The sequence below is a fragment of the Penaeus chinensis genome, chromosome 39, assembly GCF_019202785.1.
Source record: "Penaeus chinensis breed Huanghai No. 1 chromosome 39, ASM1920278v2, whole genome shotgun sequence".
Classification (NCBI taxonomy): Eukaryota; Metazoa; Arthropoda; class Malacostraca; order Decapoda; family Penaeidae; genus Penaeus; species Penaeus chinensis.
Genome location: NC_061857.1, coordinates 16,353,980 through 16,366,479, shown reverse-complemented (window position 1 = coordinate 16,366,479; position 12,500 = coordinate 16,353,980). Strand labels below are relative to the sequence as shown.

General features: G+C 36.0%; 1 protein-coding gene across 1 annotated transcript; it reads right to left on the bottom strand.

Annotated features, from left to right (window-relative positions):
- Nucleotides 1-960: 960 nt before the first annotated feature.
- LOC125046762 (60S ribosomal protein L28-like) lies at nt 961-7,990 on the bottom strand. Its single transcript, XM_047644693.1, has 5 exons — nt 7,931-7,990; nt 1,887-1,986; nt 1,623-1,751; nt 1,314-1,427; nt 961-1,094 (listed from the first exon to the last, which is right to left on the bottom strand). Exons 2-5 carry the CDS (start codon nt 1,971-1,973, stop codon nt 993-995), a joined length of 432 nt encoding a protein of 143 aa, XP_047500649.1. The 5' UTR covers nt 1,974-1,986; nt 7,931-7,990; the 3' UTR covers nt 961-992.
- Nucleotides 7,991-12,500: the final 4,510 nt, after the last annotated feature.

Sequence of the window (12,500 nt, the reverse complement as noted above, 5' to 3'; positions counted from 1 at the left end):
TTTCTTCATAAATCTATTTATTGAAAATCTTGTGCCGCGTCAACATCCAAGGTCATTAGTAGCACATACAAAACATAGTGATAGGGTGGGGCTTGGGGGCAAAGCCCCCAGGTAATTTTTTTTGGGGGGTTGTGGATTTCCAAAATGGTCAGTGGACAAAACAAATGTACCAGACATCAAAGGCTACACAGCATTATGGTAACAGTAATGTGGCAAAAAGGGTAAATACAAGTCAACGATTTGGATAAATGGACAGAATAAGGGGATGAAGAAAAGGAAGAGGATTGCAAATTATTTGTAGACTGATTAATATATGATTTCTTTCATTTAACAAAATTTAACTGGATATTTGAGTCATCTCAACTGCAAATCTTGCATACTTTATTGTGAAGAGAAAAGCCATTGTAAAATATATTTTTCAGAGGTTTTTCTTCTTTCCAAGACTTCGTTTGGTAAATATCCTATATAGCCAGTACAAGAGGTTGCTGAAACCTTGAAAGGAAACAAGACCTAATTTTCAGTCATTTCACATCCAAAAGAGGTTTCATTCATCAATAATTAGTACTGTTACAATTAAATTTTTCCCATGCTGCAAACCCATTTTTCTTTATAACTGGTTTCATTTGGAAAACAATTCTTTGTGCATAAGTTATATGTAAACCAATCCTTCAAAAATACTGGGGAATAGATCGTAAGAGTATTAAAGGGTTTTAACAGCCCAAGAAAAAAATTGCAAGGTTGACAATGTTGTTGATTTCCTTTTTGTCATAATAGACGTAGCACTTATACAGTCACAAATTTAACTGTCACTTCATGTTAAGTTGTTTAAAGAAAACCTTAAATAAAATAATTCACATAACATCTCTTATTCAAAGACCAATGTTCGTATACTCCATTTCCTTTTTTTGCTTAGATGTAAAAATAACCAAGTTTAAAAGACCAGGATTTTGAAAACAACTATTATTCTCTTTCCTTTATTCAATATGTAAAGTTTACTCAGTCTTCTTTATGATGTGCCTTTTCACACGACGGACCTTCTTGAATGGCTGGGCACGCTGAGACCTTAAGATAGCAGAAGCACGACGAAGAGCAGCCTGTGGAAAAAGTACAACAGATCATTCAAAGAAAGTTCACTTTGGACACCTCATTCCACAGTTAGGATAAACAAAGTTACTATAATTCCATGCTATTCTGACTGTCATCCTTACTACTATAATTCCATGTTTTCAGACTGTTATCCTCTCTAACAAATATCCAAAAACAATAGCCAACAGAGCCAAGTTAAAAAACCTTTGACAGGGTTCACTACATACCATCTTCAGGTCACCCCTGTAGTGGTTGAAGCGGATGAATCTCCGGATGGAGTTCAGAGCTCTGCGGGGACCAGACTTAATGGTGGTCTTGATCATGTTCTTGGCTGGCTGGTTCTGAAATTATTAAATACAAAATTTATGGATGGATTTCATAAACTATTGAAAAGGTGGGCACAAAAGGGAAATGAAGATTCTCCCTCAATCTACTGCCAATAACCCCAATCAGGCTTCACCAGTCTAAAGGTTAAAGGTAATAGGAGTCATACCTTCAGAAAATTTAGACAATTTAAAAAATAATTTATCTCTTACCTTGTACTTCCTGGTCTTGAAGGCAAGCACAATGCCCTTTCCATCAGAGGCTGGCTCAATGCCGATAATCCTGTTACGGCAGAAACCATTGTAGCGTGGGCTGTTTACATTCCTCAGGTTGTTAGCTTCCTGTGTTCAGAGAAATTGGACATTTATTATTGCCAAGTTTACAGAGAAAATAACATTTGAATAGGAAAACTTAATACTATAGCAATTTCTTTCACTTAGTACTTCACCAAATCTAAATACCATAAAGACACTTACAGAAGAGAAAGGTTTCTTGATGTCCCTCCTCTTGACAAGGTAGGCATGATTGTTGCGAATAATTTGCCAACACAAATCCGCTGACATCTTGGCGGCTTCTCTGTAAGAACGAGAAATTACCTTTTTACATACTACAGATATGGGTTTTCAAATGCATTTGAGGAAAGTACTTACAGGAAAGGAAAGTAAGCCAAATCATATCTCCCCAATTTTTTGAACTTTGCCATCTATGTGTAAAATCAATTAAACAAGTAAACTTACAACGGGCATGGCATGTACGTACATGCCCAATGGCATAGGGTTGATGTCTTGTACATCAGATTTTGAGTATAGTGCAAAGTTGGTGCAGAGTTCAATAAAAAAAAAAAATTATATTATTTCTTAACCTATACAAAATATAAATATAAATATAAATATAAAAATAATATAAAATAGTATACAAAATAAAGAAGACTTCAAAAACCTGTTCAAGGTATGATTCTCTCTTTTCCCACTTCCATATATACGCCGCAGCAGCGCACCAAAGCGCAATGAGCCAGTGATTCAGCTAGATGTACAAAACTCCCGCACTAAAAGTCTGCAAGTTGCCACTGATCTCCAGAGCTTAGTTTGTTTTTGTTTTTAGATTTTCCCCGCCGTCCTCAAGGGTTTAAGCATGATTTTATCCAGGAAGGTATGGGTTCATGCAGTAATGTGTGGTAATTAATGCATGTAGAAGTGGATAGATTTGTTCACGCTGGGGAGTGTGACAGATGTGGTAAATCTGTTGAACATTTTTTTCCCACTAATAACCAATCACACTTGATACATATTTTACCTATCATGCACTAGTTTAGAAAAAGGCCATCAAACACAAAAAAGCCACTCCTGGGCAATCAAATCCTCTACATAGTATGAGGAAACTACACACAGATCAACAAACCAATCAAAAGGAAGGAGAATTTCATATTCCTTAATGTAATGGGTTTTACAAAGTTCAACTGTTTTAGGCTAGACAATTAGTTGTCCTAGTTTTCTGTGATGGTTCCCATACAAAGTATACATTGAGAATGCACCCATGAGGTTTATCACCAAATAAGAAACAAGTCAAAAGATCCTGCAAAAATATTCTCTAGATGATATCTGTTGTACTTTTTTCCACCAAGATCTAGTGGCTACAGCAAATACTGTCCACACAATGCTCTATTTGGCTGTAAAATACACGAAAACCATAAATTTTACATTTTATACAAGGCAGAAATCATGTAGTATGCGGTTGAAGTTACCAAGAGCGACACACGGAGATAGAGCATAATGGACACTGCCATCTTGTAGAGCATAAAAATAGAGTAGGAATAAATCTGTAGTGGCCTCATATTTACCGGCAAATGACGAAAATAAGCTCTGTATAACACCGCTTTGAGACTAAGTCCACTACTCCCTTGCACACCCACAGTCCTTAATGTCTCATTTTCTATAGCTCCACTTTAAACATATTCTATGTCTGTTTTCTAGAACGATAAGAGTTTTCTGTTGGCAAACCTTGATATCATTTTTATTTTTTCATATTCCTCATTACCTTTCCTCTCATTTTTAAAACTATTATGCTGCTCATGCACCGAAAATATAATAGGGGCAGACCGTTGAGCAAGGTGTGGGTCTTTGGGGGTACTGAGCATGTGAGTAAAAAGAAATTCATTGTCTCATTGCTTGAAGCTAACCACAGTGCCGACATGCTCATACCCATTATTAAGAAATATATAAAACCGAACGGTGTGATATAGAGTGATGGATGGGTGGCGTACCAACACCTACAACATGGTTACAAACATCTGAGTATTAATCATTCTGAAAATCTTGCACACACACAGAATATTGAAAGGTTGTGGAGGGATCTAAAGGAATGGGTCAAGCGGCCAGGTATTAGAAGCGATTACATTACACAATACCTGGCCCCATATTTATTCATTTAAAAATCATGAACTCATCGACTCAGTCCTTTTTTCTACAAGCGGCAGATTCATACCTGCCGCAAGGCGGAAAACAAAGAATTCAGCCCTTAGCAGCCCCAGTTCCTCTCAATAAGGATAATTCGGTTAAAGTATACAAAAGGACCGCACCGACTAGGAGAAAATTTAAGATCATAGCGTTGTAGGCAATGAAAAACTACATTGACTGATATCAAAATTAATTTGCAGAAGCCCACCAATTCAAGTTAAACAATGAAAATGTATCGAGGTGAATGCCGCGCTGCGGCTAAGTCCACTCAGTGTTGACGCGGTCAAGGCCATACGTGACCTAATGTTTACCAAGTTCTCGCGCATTGTTCACACCAACTGCTCGTCCACTGCGCACGTACGTCCCATGACGTCACGACGAATCGTGTATTCCACTATTTTAGCTTTTCATGTACATCTCATACGTATCTAATCTTAATATTTTTGCTTATATAAACTTCGAATTTGTTGAAAATATTTTGTTCCGTTTCATTTTGACCTTGTTTCGTCAGTTAAGGCATGTGTTTATATATATTTTTTTAATTATATCATTTCATACTTCACGCGCGTAAACTAAGGATGACCACTTTGACAACCAGTCAGTTTCAAGTATGTCTAACCGGTGTCAAGACTGTGACAGTGGCTATGGTGCATTTTAAAAACAATTTTCAGGTGAAACTGAGGAAGTAATTCGCCTCTGTAGAGATCATGGTCTCTTACTAAATACAATTGAGTGTGCAAAGTGTGGGGGCAGACTGCCGAACAGACAAAGAAAAATTTAGATGTGACAGATCTAAGAAAATAAACAATAGGCGTGTAAGATGCCAGTTTCAGAGGTCTATCTTCAAACACACATGGTTTGATAAAAGTCACAGACATATAAACAAATCTCTTTTTCATTGATAGATGAGCTAGGTTTATCGAAAAAAAAATATATGTGACTGGGCTAGCTTTTGCAGAGAAGTATGCGTTTTATGGCGTCTCAGAAACACCTATGAAAAAATAGGTGTTTCTGATAACATTGTCGAAATTGATGAAAGTAAATTCGGCAAGTGAAAATATAACATTGGCCGCGCAATAGAGGGGCAGTGGGTGTTTGGCGGGGTCTGCCGTCAGACAATTTTTCCTTGTCCCTGTTGCTTCCCGAGACGCCGGAACTCTTCTCGGCATAATTAAAGAAAAAATTGAGCTGGGTACAACAATCATAAGTGATTGCTGGAAGGCATACAAGTGTCTTGAACATGAAGGTTTTAACCATTTGACTGTCAATCACTCAGTAAATTTCGTTGACCTGGTAACAGCCGCTCAATACTAACACCATAGAGCGGAAGTGGGGAGAGGCAAAGGCGAAAGTTCCCCGCTGCGGTAGGAGGAAATATCACTTTGTGGGGTACTTAGCTCGGGCGATGTTCCAGATGAATATCCCCGAGTCTAACAAATGTCTCCACGGATTCCTTCTTGCCGTAGCTCGCCCGTACCCTCCACACTAAGGTATGTAAAATGATTACGGTAAAGCTAGTGTTCGAGAGGGGGTCCAGAGGTGGAGCCCCCGATAGGGAAATACGGTGATCGGGAGGGGGGGTCCGGGGGCAAAGCCCCTGGGTAAAGGAGGTCTTTTGGCTTTTACGGCCTCAACTAGGTAAGTAGGGCGATCGGAAGGGGGTCCAGGGTCAGTTATTTAGCGGCTCAGCCTGAAGTATGACCACGGCTTCCGGAGAATTTTGGGCTCAGGCCAAGGTCAATAAATTCCATCTTACATTTTAAGACAAGTATAAGTATTGAACAGTTATCATATTTGACAACAATTACTAAAGTTTGCAAGTTCTGTTACTAAAATGTGTTGAGTTTTTAAGAACAACATACGTAGAGACTGTGCCCCGCATGATTGTGCAACACGTAACTGTTGGTGGCGCATTTTTATTTTTTCTTTGCTTTGGTTTGCTTTGTATAATTATTTGTTAATGCAGTCAATCGGTAAAATACCATTGTTATTTGAGGAACTATAATTAAAGCCTTATGCATAAACGTGAAACATTCATCAGGAAACTTTCGAAATGCATTTTCATATTAAAAAGTTGCTTTTGTCCAATTCATTTGTACTGTGCATCAATCAGGCAAAAAGTAATCCCCGATTTAACTGCATAATTGGATACAGCAATTGCATAGGTAAAACATGGCTCCCACCATATAGAGTTTCAGCAAACTCAAATTTAAGTTTTTTTTTTTTTTTCTGTTTTTCTGTGTAAAGCCGAATCTTACACATTTTATCAACTTTATTGCCGGGAAATACAACTTCCACTTATTAATCAACGAGTCAAATGTAACGGAAAGCAACGGGATAACAATGTTAAACTACGAGAGGAAATTCCATTCCAAAAAGGATTTTTTGAAAGGCAGAGGCTGGTTAAAATTTGACATTTACCGCATACAAGACAATTCAAATGAACACATTACTTCTTACATTACAAATACTGTGTTTTAGCACACATTAAAGCAAATTCCATCTGAAATGGTGATATTAAAGGACTTATGTCTGAAACAGTAAGACAAGGACACCATATATAATGAGCAATTATTGACAAATTGGCAATTATACCATTACAAACAAATTTTACCCAATGAAAACTTCAGATGTCAAGTGACCACTCAAAACATTGTGTCTGCCCACTGTCCAAGGAAGTGCATGTGTGAAAATTATTACATTGGTTAATGTAACCAAGAATGGGAGAGAGAGGGGGGGGGAAATGGACACTGCCATCTTATAGAGCATAAAAAAATTGATTCATATTTACTGTGATACGACAAAAATATCAGCTGCACATCACTGCTCGAGACTAAGTCCACAACACAGTTATTAAAGTCGCATGTCCTGTAAGTTGGCATGAAGTGCTAATAAAGAGAGTACAGGGGAGGTCCATGGGTGCTTACCCCCCCTGTCTAAGGAATTAACAGAAGGCAGGAAAGGTTTGGTTTGGATTTTGGGTTCACATGGTATCCTGGTTTTGAGATTTCATCTCTGGAGGTGCATCACTCTCGGTAGCAAATACCATTACAGTAAAAGCTGGATCAAAGTTCTACAACTCCCAAATTACACCTACCACTAGAAATACTACGATGTCAAGGACATTGAGAGTAACATCTGCATAGACAGCTTCAATGCCTTTACATGGAACTGCAGTCTAGTAAATGTGTTTTGGTACTTCTATTTGTAAACACAATCGTTAAGATACCAGTGCTGTTTGAGCCATACTTGAACGTTTTTGCATACATGTTACATGGTCATAAGATTTACAAAATTTTCTTATTAACCCCTTCACGGCGGGTCACGTCTATAGACGTCAAAAACTGCACGAAATGTGGCGTGCAGCTGTACGCCGAAGCGCTACGAGATGGTGATTCGGCTTGATTAATAAATCATGCTAATTCTTCCCCTAAATACAGTGCAAAGCGGACTCTTAAACATTTTATCAACTCTGCTGTAGGGAATACAAGTTTCGTCATTCATCGAGTCAAATGCGATGGAAAACAGGAGCATAACAGCACTTGACTACAAATTAGCATTGCATTCCGACTTTTGAAAAAGAGGGAATTGGAAACTGGTTGAATTTTGAAAATTACCCCAAAATCGTCTATAGTTGTCTTCTGGATAACCAATTACAGGTATATAATACAGTATGTCCTGACCGCATTGCTTGTTTTCATTCTGAAATCAGGAAGCGTCAAGTCTTCTGACCAATTAAATATTCCTTATACTACTTAATAAATTACTAAGAACAACTTGCACGTAGCTTCCCTGCACCTTCAAAGAAGAATATCGAGCAAATCTAGCGAAATCCCATCCTAAAAACCCCAATGTTTACATCCCCGACTCTTCTCGCGGGCAACACATGGCTCATCCAAAAGCCTCATTTTTATTCTCACATTTCTCCTACTTTGCCTTAATATTTTTCAACTTCTAAACCAACATGGTCACAAATTGTCGAATCCTCATCGATACACACCGAAATAACGCACAAAATCCCACTTGGAGAGAAATGTCAGTGAAAAACTCTTGCGCCTTCGACTCACCACAGACAACGTGAGGCAGAACACCGACAGAAGGAAAGATGGCGGTGTTGTTGTGGAGGAGGAAGCAAACGCGACGAAGATCCACGCGAGGGATAAATGGGATGTTCTCTATATTGAAGAAAAACTGAATGGATTACATTTATTCATTAATACGAATACCTTATATTATTTATTATAATAAAATAATCTTAGTATGGTTTGGTGAATTCAATATGGTTCTGAAAGTTACATCGACAAGTAGTCACTATTTCTTGTCACATTATTACTATTGTTGTAATGATTATCATTCTATTTATTCTTGTCAATATCTTCATATAATTCGTACCAGTATTACTAAAACTGCTACTACCTTTTGTCATATGGCTGTTCTCATTACATTTTTGTTGTTATTTGTTATCATCTGTATCATGCTGTATTGTTATTCTTGCTATCATTACCATTACCCCTATCATTATCATAATCATTGTTGTTATTGATGATGATGTTATTACTATCATTACCATTCTTTCTATTGTTTTATTACCATAATTATTATTATCATTATCATTATCATTATTATCCTTGATATTTTCATTATTGTTGTCATGACTACTGTTATTATTATCATTATCATTATTATCATTATTATTATTATTATTATTGTTGTTGTTGTATTTGTTGTTTTTATTATTGTTGTTGTTGCTGTTGTTGTTAGCAACATCATTATCATTATTATCATTATTATTATTATTATTATTATTATTATTATTATTATTATAATCATCATTATCATATTATTATTATTATTGTTAATATTATTATTATCATCATCATCATTATTATTATGATTATTATTATTATTATTATTATTAACATTATTATTATTATCGTCATCATTATAATAATAATTATTATCATCATAACAATTATCATAATTGTCCTTCATATCATTATTATTATTGTTATTATTATTATTGTTATATTATTACTACTATTACTAGCATTATTATTGTTATCATTATTATTCTTATATTATTACTACTATTATCATTATTATTATTATTATCATTATTATCATTATTATTATCATTATCAGTATAATTGTAATTATAATAATAATAATAATGATGATGATGATAATAATAATAATAATAATAATGATAATAATGATAATAATATTGATGAAAATAATGATAGCAATAATAAACAATAATAATAATAATAATAATAATAGTAACAATAATAATAATAATGATAATAATAATAATAATAATAATGATAATAATAATAATAATGATAATAATAATAATAATAATAATAGTAATAATAACAACAATGATAATAATGATATTAATAATGATATTGATAATAATAATAATTATAATAATAATAATAACAATAATGATAATAATAATGGAAATAATAATGATAATAATAGTAATGATACTGGTAATAATAATAATGATAATAATAAAGATAATAAAGATAATAATAATAATAATGAATAGGGATGATAATAACAATAATGTTTATTTTTAGTAATTACCATCATCATCATCATAATATATATATATATATATATATATATATGTATACACACACATACACACACACACACACACACACACATATCTATATATCTATATGTATATATATAAATATAATATATCAGAGGCCACCATCAGTCGATGTCGACTACGGCAATATTGTCTCTACCCACTCCCGGATAGGTAAGAGTCAGTGCCTGGGCGAAAGAATGTGAGGAGCAAGCTGTTGCCCATGCAGCATGCCCCCTCCCTCCACGCAGCTGAGGGATCCAAAGGCGTCGCAGAACAAGATCAAGGTCGCAAGTGACAACGAACTGCCTCAGGAACTCCGGCTCCAAAATTTTTCCTCAGGGTTGACTCCCGAAGCCTTTTTCTTCTTATAGATGCCACAAGGCAGTGAACTATTTTGTTTAGGGGGAATTCTCATAGCCTTTGGTCATGTACGGTCTTCATTGCAAGGCATATATATATATATATATATATATATATATATATATATATATATATGTGTGTGTGTGTGTATATATATATATATATATATATATATATATATATATATGCGTGTGTGTGTGTGTGTGTGTGCAATACTGTGCATGTGTGTCTATGTGTGTGTGTGTTTGTGCGTGTGTGTGTGTGTGTGCATACACACACACATACACAAATAAACACACACACACATATATATACATAAGTATAAATATGTGTATATATATATATAGATATAGATATAGATATATTTATATATATGCATATATATATGTGTGTATATATATACAGATATACATATGCATACATATGTGTGTGTGTGTATATATATATATATATATATATATATATATATATATATATATATATATATGTATGCATATGTATATCTATATATGTATATATATACTCATATATATACATATACATCACTACCATTATGATCTTGATGAAATTATTAAAATCATTACTGTTGCTACTAATATATCTGTTATTACTGCCACATAATTAATGGAATGATCTGTATATACGCATAATATAAGGCGGCTTTGTGATGGAGCGCGGGACGGGGCATCATATCTATTGTGTTGTGTACCACTGTCTGAATAGGTTATTTGCAAATGTAATTGGCCCATAAGTTTGTTCTATAATATACAGAAAAACTTGCCGAGCAGACAAAGAGAAAACGTAAATTTTGATAGTGTCTGACTTTTTTTTACTTTGAAAAATATAAATATTTTGGTAAGGTTTCATCATCATCGTTATTCCACTGCAGGAGTAAGGCCTCTTAAAATATATGCTCTTTCAGTTTGTTTTATCATCATTCAACTTTGCCCAAGTGTATTTCACGAACATCACTACACTTCTATGTAAATGTGAGCATACATACGCGCGTGTCTGTGCCTGTGTGTTTGCGTTTGAGTATGAGTGCGTGTGTGTGTGTGTGTGTGTGTGTGTGTGTGTGTGTGTGTGTGTGTGTGTGTGTGTGTGTGTGTGTGTGTGTGTGTGTGTGTGTGTGTGTGTCTTTGAGTGTGTGGATATGTGTATGTCTGTACGCGTGTGCATGCATGCGTGTATGAGTGCTTGTGTGCGTTTTATGTGCGAGCCGACCTTTGCTTTCCTCCTGTCGCAACCTCCATGAGAAGCCACTAGGATTCCGGTACGACAGTCGGCACCCTCTTACAATAGAACATGAAATTGCTTATACCTCCGAAAAATCAAGAAATCTGTGGGTCATCATTGCAATTGTTCGGACATTTGAATAGTTATATTCTTATTATGAGTAAATGCACGTATCAATCGCCAGTGCAGGATGTCGCGTCATGAATTTATGGCTTTTTGGAAGAATGAGAAAAGCGGATGTGCATTCAGTCACCGCAGCTTCTCTGGCGTTCCGTGAAAATGGAGGACAAGGTAGTGGCATCCAAGACGTTTCGGACTATTCTTGGGAAACACACACACACACACATATGTGTGTGTGTCTATATATGTATGTATAGATACATATATACAAATATACATACATATATATAACTATATATACATATATATTAGACACACGCACACACACACACACACACATATATACATATATATATATATATATATATATATATATATATATTATAATGGTATCTAATTCAAATGTACAAGAAAACCACTTTATTATCTGGCAGGTCCAGAGGATAACTCAGTATCAGTTTAACATCTTCATTGAGAAACAGACACGTAGTAGGCGGAGATATGGTAAGTGGTAATTCGTGGCGGAGTCGGCGTCAGCTCCTCCGGGCGAAAGGGAGAAGGTGCGCGCGGGTCAAGGGTCGGGCTCGCTCTGCCTCCTTCGGGTCAGGCTGGCTCGCTTCTCCCCTCGCTTTTGCCCAGGGCGTGGGAAGCCCGCTGGTCTGCGCAGGCGATTCCCCTCCAGAGCGTATCCTGTTATCGCCCAAGTGAGGTCAGGTCACCCAGCCGCTCCGGCGGGCTCTTGTGATTAATGAATGTCACACACACACACACACACACACACACACACACATATATATATATATATATATATATATATATGTGTGTGTGTGTGTGTGTGTGTGTGTGTGTGTGTGTGTGATATATATATCTATATCTATATATATATTTTTTTTATAATATATATATAATTTTGTTTTTACAGCCATTCATTCCACTGCAGGGCATAGGCCTCTCTCAACTCATTATTGAGAGGTTATATGGCAGTGTCACCCTTGCCTGATTGGATGCCCTTCCTAATCAACCGCGGTTCGGCGCGCTAACACTTGTGCCACGGCGGTGACTTCCCCTACGACACATACGTTTGAATTCTCAAGGCGATATGTCGTTTTCTCGGGCTCGAACCAGCAGTCAGAGCGCAGGCATTTTTACGACCGCCGCGACGGGGAATTGAATTCGGGACCACGAGGGTTGGTCCAGTGCTCTAACCACTGGACCTTTGCGGCAGTCATATATATATATATATGTGTGTGTGTGTGTGTGTGTGTGTTTGTGTATGTGTGTGTTTGTGTGTGTGTGAGGTGTGTGTATGTGTGTGT

Coding starts and splice junctions, on each gene's coding strand:
- LOC125046762 (XM_047644693.1), bottom strand. CDS start 1,973: ATGTCAGCGGATTTGTGTTGGCAAATTATTCGCAACAATCATGCCTAC. Junction 1,428..1,622: donor TCAAGACCAGGAAGTACAAG/GTAAGAGATAAA, acceptor TAATAATTTCAG/AACCAGCCAGCCAAGAACAT. Junction 1,095..1,313: donor ACAGGGGTGACCTGAAGATG/GTATGTAGTGAA, acceptor CTTTTTCCACAG/GCTGCTCTTCGTCGTGCTTC.